At 42.1% G+C, this 13,165-nt stretch overlaps 1 protein-coding gene and 1 long non-coding RNA gene across 2 annotated transcripts in view; one reads left to right on the top strand and one right to left on the bottom strand.

The window, feature by feature from the left end:
• Positions 1–246: 246 nt before the first annotated feature.
• LOC131504653 (cytochrome P450 2J2) overlaps positions 247–13,165 on the bottom strand; it is a 30,010-nt gene continuing 17,091 nt past the window's right edge. The window contains exons 5-9 of the mRNA XM_058717213.1: positions 12,721–12,897; positions 10,515–10,656; positions 7,479–7,666; positions 4,520–4,658; positions 247–685 (exon numbers count right to left, since the gene is read on the bottom strand). Of these exons, the coding sequence (XP_058573196.1) occupies positions 507–685; positions 4,520–4,658; positions 7,479–7,666; positions 10,515–10,656; positions 12,721–12,897 (825 nt within the window). The 3' untranslated portion in view covers positions 247–506. The remainder of the gene's footprint in view (positions 686–4,519; positions 4,659–7,478; positions 7,667–10,514; positions 10,657–12,720; positions 12,898–13,165) is intronic.
• On the top strand, positions 4,840–7,218 carry LOC131504654 (uncharacterized). Its single transcript, XR_009258090.1, has 2 exons — positions 4,840–5,037; positions 7,035–7,218. It is a non-coding gene; the product is annotated as an uncharacterized LOC131504654 (long non-coding RNA).

Raw genomic sequence — 13,165 nt, 5'->3', positions numbered from 1 at the left:
TAGAAACCCGCCTATAAATAGGGGGTGACAGTTGCCCTGCTGACTTGCCAGAGGGCCATTCTGAGGCCAGAGCAAGATAATGCTTGCACAGTGCTACCACGAGTGAGCGCATTTGTGGCTAGCCTCTGGCTGCCTCAGGGTCCACATTCTAACTCTTACCAACCATTTGGCACCACTTTGACCTGAGCTACCTCCACAGGCCAGAAGCAAATCCATGTCTAAGGAAGCTGGCAAGAAAGAGGCAGATTTCAGCTAGAACTTTTATGATAAGCTTTATGGTTTCCGAATCACTCAAAGTCCATTCTCCCTCTGGTTTTTGTAATAGTTCTTCCTTGAGAGCAGGAACCATTATCTGCTTTTCATCTCCTGGATGAAAAGGGTAAATCATTCACAACATAAAAGATCTTCTCAAGGCTCCATCAGAGGAGACAGCAAAGCTGGGATTTGCATGGAGCTTCCTGAATCCAATTCCTCCGATCGTCCCTCAGGGTCACTCCCTGACAACTTCAAGACCGAGGGACTGCACAGAGGCGGTGGCTGACTGGGGAGACTGTGATGCCCATTCTGAACTTCAGACTCAGCTTCTCATTGTCGGGGGCCCTGAAGGTAAATTTTTGCACAAGGGAAGTGAGGAAGATAAACAGCTCAGACTTGGCCAACTGTTCTCCAAGGCACACCCGCTTTCCTGGAAGACAAAAGCATAAGATAGGTCATCTTCCCATCTAGTGTGGGGCTGACATCTACTTCTTGCAAAACCTGAGTAGGAGAAGGGGCTGGAAGGCCCCACGGCTTTACGTATGGAGGCTCCTTTAATCTGATAGCCAGCCAGGCTGAGTATAAGTCTGGACTCCAATGCTTTCAAGGGTCAAGCAGCTGACGCACAGGGCGAAGGTACAGGGTGAGGGACTAGAAGAAGAGGGAGGCCTGGGTTGACCTAGAAGGTGAATGTGTAGCCTGAAGACTTTTCAAAATCAATCAGCAAACAACAACACTAGCAGATAACAAAACTGTTGAAAAGTAGAAGCCAGTGAATGTCAGAGCAGGTTTTCTAAAATGTAGGACATCTGTCCCCCATGTCGTGTTTTCCTTCTTAATGACTGGGGCCCTCATGGCCATTGATGGCCCTTTGCATTGGAATTATCTCAGGTTTCCTCCTTGAATAGTCCTTCTTATATACAGTGGTCTTTCCCCCAGTGGGGTTTTTGCTTCTGATGTGGGGCCCTTGCTGGATCCCTTAGCTTACACTTGGCACCAACCTAGCCACATCCCAATCCCTGTTAGTGAGGGAGGACCTGGAAGCAGAAGAAGGGAGAGCCAATTCAACTCCAATTCTGGCCCTGTGATTTGGGACTAATTAAGTAACCTCTTCAGTTATCAAGGGAAACTTCTGTGTGTGTGTGTGTGTGTGTGTGTGTGTGTGTGTATGTGAGAGAGAGAGAGAGAGAGAGAGAGAGTGTGTGTGTGTAATATGGGAACCTTATTTTATATATTGTGTGGGCTACATACTGAATCCAAATAGAGCAAAGAATTCAATAACTTACACAGCAAAACAAAGTATTTTAACATATCACCTGGATAATAATAAATATTCTAGCTGCGAAAGAGCTTAGCATTAACTTCATCTGGTTAATTCTCAAAAATTGGAAGCATATGATTGAAAATACTTCTTAAGTGAAACATTTTGGGTGGCAATATTAAGATAGCTTTCTGTATGTTACAGCTATTTATTTACTGTTATACTTTCCCTATCATGCCTTTTATTCTGAAACACTTTCAAAGTACAGAAAAGTTGCAAAAATAATACAAAGAGCTTGTTTCTCCCAAGTTATCTGAGCATACACTGTCTACATTACCTGTGAACTCTTTAGTTATGTGTTTCCTACAAACAGGGACATTCTCCGACATAACTACAATATAACCACCAACTCAAGGAAACACCGATGCATCACCACCATTTCCTCCTGAGATCCCCAGTCAGGTTTTGCCAGTGGTCCCGATAGTGCCCTTTATTGTAAAAGGACCAGTTGAGTGTTAGCTGTTGCATTTGGCTGACATGCAAGTGATGCCTCAACTTCTGTGACTGGCAATTTTTTTTTTTTTTTTTTTTTTTTTTTTTTACAAAGCTGTTTATTTTAATTGCAGGATAGATAACATACAGTGTTATATTAGTTTCAGGAGTACACCATAGTGCTCCAACAGTTCTATTCATTCCTCAGTGCTCCTCACAACAGGTGCATTCCTTAATCCCCATCACTTTTCACCCATCCCCCACCCACCTCCCCTCTGGTAACCCTCAGTTTGTTCTCTATAGTTAAGAGTCTGTTTCTTGGATTGTCTTTCTCTCTTCTTCTTTTTTTTTCCTTTGCTGGTTTGCTTTGTTTCTTAAATTCCACCTATGAGTGAAATATGGTATTTGTCTTTCTCTGACTTATTTCGCTTAGCATTACACTCTCTAGCTCCACCCATTCTCCTCCTTGGGATCTTATGGCTACCATGTAAACAAACTCAGGCTAGCTTGACAGAGAATGAGAGGTAACATGGAAAGCCCTGTGGTTGCAGCTGAGGTCCCAGATCAGCCTTTCAGCCAGCTGACCTCCCAAACACATAAACACACCCACCTAAGACCAGAACTCCCTAACTGAAGTGTAGATTTGTAAGCACTAATATTGTTTTAATAACTTATCATTTTGAGCCACTGCGTTCGTGGACTGTTTGTTATGCGTACGTATGCTGACACCTGTGGAATGAACTCTGAATCAAAGTGAAAGGGACTTGAAGGGGGAAGAGAGTTATATTCTAGTTGTGCTAAAGACACCAGTAGATGAGAAGTATAAAACCTTAACTCGTAGGCCCTGTTCTGCCTCATTCCTTGGATAAGAAACCACTCTCTTATTCTTAGTTTCCTTATATGAAGAAAGGAAATACTGATCGCTTTCCTAGTTATTAATAACTGGGTGGCTGCAAAGATTAAATGAGATAATGTGCTTGCAAATGAAGTCTGTAATTAAGAGGGTGTGATAAAATTCTCAATAGCAAAGCACCAGTGAGGCAAAAATAATTATAATCCAATCCTTGAAATAGACGGCTGGGACTTGGTACTGAAATCTAAAACTTGAAGTTACTGTAGACAGAAGACTGGAAGGTATTCCTATATCTCACAGCAGCTTTCCTATCAGGGAGGGATTTGTCCAATGTGAGCAAAGACGACTTGGAATCAGGTGAAGAAAGACAAAGAAGCTCTAATCAGAAATCAGCCCAGATAACACTCAGGGCGGGGCTGCACCTTGGACTTCAGGTCTTATCACATGGGTTCAAATTCCAGTTCCTCCCCTTCTGAGCCCTAGTGTCATCAACAGCAAAAGGATATTGGATCAGAAAAGCAATCTGTATTTATTTTTAAGTTAATGATAAGCAGACTATCGTGCATTCCACAGTATGGGCTCCGTGTAGCATTTAGTTATATGTATATAACTAAATAATATAACTATATTATTATATATACGTACATATATGTGTATGTTTAGGAGACAGTGCTAAGAAGAACACAGGCTTTAGTTTTTGATAAATCTGGTTAACACTGAGTTCTAGCTCTGCCACATGAATTTGATGACTTTAGATCATCTAAGTTACCCTTCTAAGCCTCAGTCTCTTTATCTTTGAAGTGGTTCTAGTAATGTGAACCCTGCAATGTTACACCAGAGCACATGCTAATGAGAGCAGTTTTTTTTTTCTTTTCCACTTCATTCATTGTCAAATCCTCAGAGTTGATGCTTGACACGTAATAGATGCCCAAGAAATCTTTGTAGAATTCAGGAATCGGGGAATTACTTGAAAAAAATCTAAGCAACATACCCTAACTCAATACCTGGAATATTCTAAGAATTTTTGTTATTCATTTTACAATGTTAAGAATTAAAACACCCTTTTGGAACTGGCTGGCTTAGAAACATGTGAGAGTTTTCACTACATCCTCTTTTGTACTTTACAAGCTTTGTACCATATAAATGTATTAGCCAGATTTTTAAAGGGTAATTAAAATTGTAAAAATCAAAAGCGCCTCTTAGGGTAGAATCCCACCTAGTTAGGACAGTGGCATCCAGAGTCATTCCTGATGGCCATAATGATAAACAAGTAGCCCCTTTCCTTGCCCCACCCCCATCCTATTTTTATAAATTGCCTCTAGCTCTATGTGAGTGGGTGGCTTTTAAAAAGAACTTGAGACATTTAAAACCTCTATAGAGATAGCAAATATCCAACCTTCTTTGTGAGCGAGAGATGGGGACTGAATCTCTGTCCCAGGTGTTCTGGGGAACAGAACAAAGTAAAGCTAAAACCTCCATCAGATGCAAGCAAGGTCTGAGGAAGTAAGGAATCCACAGGTGTGGAGAACAGCAGGAGGGGAGTCATGCTGAACAGGGCTATCTGGAAACCTTCAAAAAGCCAAGCATGACGGGGGAAAGGGTAGGGAAGGGCCAAAAGAGGGACTGTGGATTCTCACACTCCTTTTGTCACAACTCACCTACTGAGAAAGGCAGAAAGTATTCCCTTTTCTTAAACTGTCCATTCTCCAGAAAATGCTCCGGATTGAACCTGTCGGGGGTGGCCCATTCTGTTGGGTCCCTGTGCAGTGCAGTCAGATTGGTAACGATCACGGTTCCCTAGAAAAGGCAGAAAACACTCAGGCGAGGCTTGACCCATGCAACACGTGTACTCAGAAGTGCAGCAGTCACCTGACTCCCATGCCAGGGCTTGACCACACCCCAGACTCCCTCACACTCCCCAACTCACTGTCTTCTGAACCTAACCCCTACCCAGCCCACCCCCCCAGCCACCCTGCTCTTTGCAATGGTATAGCTTAAAATGATGGGCTTGCAGGGAATTTTATCAGAGAAGTGTAGCTTCTACTGACTGCAGAATGGATCTTTCTACAGGGACATGTCTACACCAGAGAGAATAATGCAACAGCTAGCTAGTCAGTACCATACCCAAATCAACCCAGCCGCTCAGCGAAGTGATAACTCTGGCAGCTCTACCCAGGTAAAAGATACCCCATGCATCTCTCTTTTTCCCATTCTCTTCCCTTTAGTGTCTGGTATACTCCACAGAAGGCTTAATAATAGGATCAGGTCCCCCAGTGAAGGGAACCACTATTCATCGAAGGACACAACAAGAAACGAGAAGTCCTCTGTGTTGTCTCCCTTTCCCTCATTCTACCTTCATCCAATCCTTTAGTGAGGCAGCTCACTTTTACTTTAAATGTCTCTTGGTTCTGTCACTTCCATTCTGTGTCCACCCCCGCCTCTGATCCAGGCTACCAGCTGCCTTGCCTACAGTCTTGTAAGAGCTGCCCACCATGCCCGTGGCCTCTCTCCCCTTTCAATCTGCTCCACGCTCTAAAAGCAGAGTGAGCTTTGGACATGATAGAATGATGCCAACCCCCAGCCGCCCACCCACACCTTGAACACCCTTCACTGGCTTCCCATCACCCTTAGGGGAGAGACCCATCTCCTGACCCCTGTCTGGACCACTCTCCTTCTTCCTGCACTTGCACTCCAGACGCCGCCTTTCAGCTTCCCAAACATGCTATGTTCCCACTCATTTCTAGGCCTTTTTATAAGCTGTTCTCCTTGCCTGGATGCCCTTCCTCCCTACTTTGTCACTGAGCTAACTCTCCATCACTCGTTAATCCTCAGCTCACACACCACTTCCCTTTGAAAGCCCTCTCAGACCACTCGTGCCCCTCCTCCCCATTCCAGCTGGCCTGTATCTTTATGGAAACCAGTGGGTTCTCCCCTCTGGGCAGTTTCCGTGGTTTGTAAGTATATACTTGCATGATTATTTTGTTCAGAGTTGTTTTCCCAGGTGGGAGCCTTTTAGATGCTTACTGGATATTTGTTAAGTTAGTAAATCACTGCTATTTTGAGCACTTTCTACACTAAACACTACATGCATGACCTCATTTTCTCTCCAACCATGAAGTAGTTTTAAATGGCATTTTACAGATAAGTCTTAGCTCTGAGAGGTTAAGTGATATGCCCACAGTTACGCAGTGGGAAGAGGTAAAGCCGTGATCTGTACAAGGTCTAGTTCATGTCAAAGGCATGGCTCCTGGCCTCTACAAGATATAGTCACTAAGATCTCTCAGTTCCCAGGATCTTTATTAAAGCTGATCTTTAAAGCCAGTGGTAGAACGAGTCTGTGGAGCTAAATGAATTGCTAGAAAAATGCAAACCGCACCTGTGAAATAATTTAGACTTAAGCCTTCACCCACGAGATGTCTATCAATAAGAAAACAGTGAATGGAAACAGCCGTAGGAATAGGACAGGAATAGGTAAGCTCCCCTGGTTCTGCCTATTGAGAGAAGTTGCCGGTAAGACACACACAGAGGGATCTAAACAAACTGGAATGGATCCACAGAAGCCGACCTACACCCTGAGAAAGCAAAGAACTGTAAATGTGCAATGTGCAGAGACGACACCAGAGGGCAGAGGAGAGCTGTCTGCCTAGATCTTAAGACTGGTGGGCAGAGCGAGAACAGAATTTCCTTTGTGAGGACAGGAATTTAACAGGGGCCAACTGAGAACACTTGCAGGGAGACTCTTTTAAAGTCCAAGTAAGGCAACTCCTGTGGAGAGAACATGGTGTAGTACAAAAAAGATGAGCCTGGGAAACAAAACCGATCTGGTTCTGGAACCCAACTCTTGTCACTTTGTGGTTGAGAGATCTTATGCAAGCTTTATCACTCCTGAGCCTCGACTTTCCAATTTATAAAATGGGAATAATAGGTATTCTGAAGACTGATGAATACATTTTGAAAGAATCTATATAGTCCATGTTACATACTCATTGCTTAATAAGTATTGGTTCCTTTCTCTCTTTTTCTAATAATTCATATTGCATACACCTGGACTGGTTTCCTTTGTGAGGCAGTCCCATGACAGGTCTGTAAGTAAAAGCTGGAAAAAGTACTCCAACATTAATGTGATACTGATCCAGGTGGTCTCAAATGTCCCTTCCTATTTTAATATTCTAGAACCCCAGGATTGTGAAGCAGAATTTTCCAAGTCTGGCAGGTTCCTAGCGCTGTGAGAAGCTCCACAAAGGCAAAGAAAAGGGCTCCGTGGCAAAGTCTGAGAACTGCTGCTTGCTGTATCCCCACAAAGACGCATAATGCACGTTACATAGTAAACACAAACAAATAAAAAAACCCACTGAGACATCCCACAGCAAAGAAAAGCCGGTCTCTGCCTAAACATATTTGACCTAGGAATCCCCTTTCCCCTCCCTAATACCTATTAACGTCTCATTGGATTAATGTTCCAAAGATCACACATGGAGAAAAAAACTAGTATTATCTCAGGTATAATACATCTCTTTCCCATTTAAGTGATTCCCTAAGGCAAGAGTATGAGTCACTTTCCAGTTCAGAGCTCTAAAAGATGGGTTTGAAGATCTGAGGCTGAGAGTCCCTGGTTACCTTGGGCAGGTAGTAGCCAGCTAGCGTGGTATCCTCTATCACTTCCCTGGGCACATTCAGGGGGATGATGTTTCCCATTCGTTGCACCTCATGGATGAAGGCATTGGTGTAGGGCATGGACTCTCGAGCGGCTGTGCTTGGTATGTGCGACTGTCCAATCACCCTGTCGATCTCAGCTTGGACTTTTTCTGGAAAAGAAGGTTCTATTATTCTCCTCTTCCACAACTTTCCTTAAGCCCGATTAAACTAAAGAATGGCATAACCAGGATCAAAATGGCTAAAACTATAGCAGGCTGTATAGGCTCTGATTTCTCAGGAATTATATGAGTGGAAAGTGGGCCTGGGTTTTAGACAAATCTGGTTGCAAACTCTTGCTCTACAACATTACTACTGCAAGTTACTTAAACTCTGTGAACCTGTTTTCTCTTCTTACCAGTAAGGATAAATCTACCTTCCTCTTAAGGACGTCTTGAGATTTACACGAACTGGTTTAGGTGACCACCCAGCACATCAAAGACGCTTCTAATTGTGCCCCAATATAGCTGTTTTCCTTTTTTTTTTTTTTTCTACAATAAGAGATTTTTAGCTGGACGCCTGGTTACCCAGCTACATACTACATTTCCCAGATTCCCTTGTGAGTGTGACCATGTGATTAAGTTCTGGTCAATAGAATAATGTAGAAGGAATGTTTGGTACTTGAAACATGTCCTTAAAGGAAGGGTGTTTCCTTCTTCCCTTCCCACTTGTGGACAGGCAGCCCTCAAGGTGAGCCATCTTTGAGACTATAAACAAGGCCATCATTCTAGATATACAACAGAGCAACATGTTGGAAGAAGCTTAGAACCCAAAGTTCTCTGCTGAGTCAAGCTTAGATTTTTTAATTTTGACAGAAATAAGAATTTTTTAAATATATTTTATTTGTACAAAATATGTTTATATTTTTTTATTTTAAAATATACATTATAAATATTATAATATATAATATAAATAAATATTTATTTAAAAATATATTTATATATATATATATTTTTATATATATATATATATATATATATATATATATATATATGGCTCTGTGCTAAGTGTGGAGCCCAACATGGGGCTTGATCCCATGACCCTGGGATCTTGACCTGAGCTGAAATCAAGAGTCAGACGCTCAACTGACTGAGCCACCCAGGCACCCCTAAAACTTTTTTTCCTGACCATTTAATGAGTTTTGAAAATTATGGTAAAATATATATGACCTACAATTTACCATGCTAACCACATCTAAGTGTATAGTTTAATAACGTTATGTATATTCACATTGTGCAACCAATCTCCAGAACTTTTTACCTTGAGAAACTGAAACTGTACATCCACTAAACAATAACTTCTCATTTTCTCCTACCCTAACTCCTGGCAACCCCCATTCTACTTTCTGTTTCTATGAATTTGCCTACCGTAGAAACCTCATAGAAATGGAATTATACAGTATATGTCTTTTCGTGACTGTATTATTTAATTTAGCATAATGTCTTCAAGGTTCATCAGTGTTATAACACATGTCAAAAATGCCTTCCTGTTTAAGGATGAATAATATTGCATTGTATTCCATATTTTATTCATCCTTTCTTCCATTAATAGACACTTGGGTTGTTTCTACCTTTTGGCTATTGTGAATAATGGTGCTGTGAAGATGGCTATAAACTTCTATCATTTAAAATTTTTGTTTAATATTTATTTTTGAGAAAGAGAGAGAGAGAGAGAGAGAGAGCAAGTAGGGGAGGGGCAGAGAGAGAGGGAGACACAGAGCCTGAAGCAGCCTCCAGGCTCTGAGCTTGAACTCACGGACTGTGAGATCATGACCTGAGCTGAAGTTGGATGCTCAACTGACTGAGCCACCCAGGTGCCCCTATCATTTTAAGCTATTGTTATTTTGGAGACCCTATTACAGAAGCCAACTCTATATCCTAATGAGATAGCTTTTAAACTTTTTAGAAAATGTAATTCAGAGTTCCAAATGCATTTTACATCATGAATCATAAAACATACTTTTATGTAAATATATGGAAAGAAATCAAGTTTGATGAACAATCTTATCCTTCGTACATGGGAAGTACTCTGATCTTTATTTTTATTTTAGGAAAAAAATGTTGGTCTTGATCCACTAAATTGATTTTATATCCCGTTAATAAACTGTTATCCAAAGTTTGAAAAACTGTATCCTAGCATCCCATCTCTCCAGCTCAAATTTGCTCTGGGTCCTGGAGAGAAAAAAAAGAAAAAGATTATAACAGTCACTGCCTTTGAATGGATGACAGTCTTTGGGGAAGACATATGAATAATGTGCAATCACATAGTAATGGAGGTGTGTTAGGTCATCTCTAGAGGAGGAAAATAATCCAGTAATAATAAAGTCATCTCTAGAGTAAGGAGTTTCCTATTAGAGTGGGGAAGCATCTTAGAGGAGGTTGTATCTGAGCAGATTCTTCAGGCATACCTGGTGATTTACCATGTAGAGAAAATGGGGAAGCAGATGAGAGGGAAGAGCAAGCTTGATGGCAGAGGCATGAATAAGGACAGTGCAAAGAAAACAGCATGTAATTTAGTGAGGCCACCATGTACGGTGGGTGGAGCTAAGGCTGGACAGGCAGAAGAAGGAACATCAGAGAGCATGATATGCCAGACTCAGGAGTCTGAACATTATCCACAGGCCAATGGAAGACATGACGTAAAAGGCTAGAAGCTTGTAACAAGATACATTCGTATAAGAATGTAAGTCTTTTCCTGAAACTCACCACAGTGCCCATTGACTTCACTGTTTTCACTCTAGATTCTGAGTTTCCTGAGGGCAGGGACTCTGTTACACTGGGATTATGTGAACCCATCACAGTCCTAACAGGAAAATTGAAGAATGTGCCCATTCTCAAGTCCACGTCACCTCAAGACTGTTTTTCCATTCTACCATCCTATCTTCTAGTCCCAACTTGGGGGCCGTACGCTCTAGGAGACACCATTCTGTCCTGCCCCAGGCGCACTCACTGGCATGCTCACCTTGGATTTCTGGGTATAAGGCCAAATAAAGCAGACCCCAGCGCAGTGTTGTGGAAGTTGTCTCCGTTCCAGCAAAGAAGAGGTCCAGGGTGCTGTAGATGAGGTTTTTTTCGTGGAAACTTGAAGTAGCATTGCCCCTATTCTAGAAAGCACAAGGTTATAGGTTTATTCAGTGGGTTCTTGGTTGCTACAACACACAGGGGCTTCATCCTAGGGAGAGAATGTGGAAGAAAAGATTCCCAGGAGAAATATCTTTCCCTTTGGCCATCTCAAGAGGTAGAGACTTATTACAGCAATATCATTAGCATCCTCTCGCCCCAAGTGCTGGAAACTTCTGCTGGCTTTGGTGGATGAAAATCAAGACACTTATTTTTTTTTTTTATATCTATAATTTGGGAGAATCTATTAGTACAGTGGGATGAGAAGCAGTTCAGTGGAACGACAGACTAGGGTTCCAATATTAGCTACACCATTCACTCTCTGTATGACCTAGGGCAAGTCACTTAATCTCTCTGTGCTTCAGTTTCCTGTTTCAGAAAATAGCAATGAAATACACATGCCCCTTAAGATGACACTATAAATTACATGAGATGAAAAGAGCACATAACAAATACTCAACGTGTTTGTACTGATACCAGGAAGAATAATCTGAATTCCTCTTATGGAGAACAATGCTCATATCTCCCTGTTAATGTCTTCCTTTCTAGGTGAAACCACTCTCATTCCATCAACCATTCCTCATGGAATTCCTTCATCTTTACCACTTTGCCCCGGAAGCTTCAATTTGCCAACAGTCTGCTCAGTGTGTGGCTCCATATCTGCACAGCATTTAGCAAGTGACGTCTCCTCCTTTGTGGAGAAATCAATGCTTCTACTAATGTTATGCCAGTAAGGTGAGATAAAAGGGGAGATGGATAGAAACCTACCAGTCTGGTCAATCCCAAGAGGAGACACAACTAATCTGACGAGTCAACGATTATGACAGTGATACTGATGCATCGAGGTATATTGAACACAGGGGTGACTGGGCTAAAGGCTACACATCCAATTTGGCTTTTCCCTCCTTCTTTCCTATAATGTTGGAAAGTAGATGATAGGAAGATCAAAGAGGAAGGCAGAAGTCCCACTCAGGCCCTGAGGCTGAACTCTGGCATCCAACTCAGCTTTTCTTGTGTTCTGCACTGGGGGGTGAGGGAAGGGGCAGGCAACTGGGCCCAGATCCAAATAACAATGAAAGAGTTCTTTGAAGCTCAACTGTTAGCTTTCCTTTTGTGTATAGCTCCTTCAGATATAGGCAAAGAGCATAGAATAGAAGATGAACAGGCAGTATTTGAGTATCCCCAAGGACTCAAGCCAAATATCATTTACCCCTATCCTTATTTCTACCTGCCTCATCAATCCTGAATTAATGCTGCTTCTACACTCTATGAAATATTGCTTCTATTTTGACTCCCCGTGGTAAGCTAAATAATGACCCACAGAGATGTCCATATCCTAGTCTCTGGAACCTGTGGGTGTTACCTTATATGCTAAAAGGGACATTGTAGATACGATTAAGTTAAAAATTTTGATATGGCAAGAGGCTCCTGGATGGCTCAGTCAGTTGAGCATTCTACTTCAGCTCAGGACATGATCTCATGGTTCATAAGCCTGAACCCCTCGTTGGGCTCTGTGCTGACAGCTCAGAGCCTAGAGCCTGCTTCAGATTCTATGTCTTCCTCTCTCTCTCTGCCCCTCCCCTACTCACACTCTGTCCTTCTGTACTAAATAAACATTAAAAAATTAAAAAAAAAAAAAAAAGAATTTTGATATGGGAAGATGATTCTGGATCATTCCAGTGGCTCCAAAGTAATTACAAAGGTCTTTATAAGAGAGAGGCAAGAGAAGGACGGTAGCAGAGAAGATGCTCCATGCTGGCTTTGAAGATGGAAAAAGGGGCCATGAACAAAGGCAGCCTCTAGAAGCTGGAGAAGTCAAGGAAACAGATTCTTTTCTAGGGCCTCCAGAAGGAACCAGCCTTGCCAGCACCTTGATTTTAGCCCAGTAACACTGATTTCAGACTTCTGACCTCCAGAACTATAAGAGAATAAACGTGTGTCGTTTGGAGCTCCCAGGTTTGTGGTAATTTGTTACAGCAGCAATAGGAAATGAGTACGCTCCCATTTGCTCTTTAAGAACAAACAGGAAACAACTCTGATTTCCTCACCTTTTCCATCTCCTTGAGGTAAGCGTCAATAAAATCTCTTGTTTGGTCAGGATTCCAGTCTCTCTTGTGGTTTTCAATCATCTGAGCAACGAACAATTTCAGTTTCTCCCAGTTGCTAAAGAGTGTTTGGTGCGGTCCAGGAAGAAATTTCATAATCCATGGAAATACATTGTAGAGCTAAGTGAGAAAAACGAAACACTCAGAGAGACAATTTGGTGCCAATTTTTCGCTTTTTGAGGCAAAACCATGGATATTCTCTTTCCATCTCTCACTTACTGGCTCTTAAAACCTTGGGGTCACCTTGACTCTTGTCTGTCACCCTCTAGCAAAGCACTTCAGCACTCCATCTAAAATGTGTCCAGTTTCAGACCACGGCTCACCACCCCAGCCACGTTCCCCCCTAACAAACACCCAACATTTCTCACCTGGATGCTGTGTTAGGCTT

Source organism: Neofelis nebulosa, chromosome 2, assembly GCF_028018385.1.
Source record: "Neofelis nebulosa isolate mNeoNeb1 chromosome 2, mNeoNeb1.pri, whole genome shotgun sequence".
Taxonomy (NCBI): domain Eukaryota; kingdom Metazoa; phylum Chordata; class Mammalia; order Carnivora; family Felidae; genus Neofelis; species Neofelis nebulosa.
The sequence above is the reverse complement of the archived record's forward strand: the minus strand, read 5'-3'. Positions and strand labels throughout refer to the sequence as shown.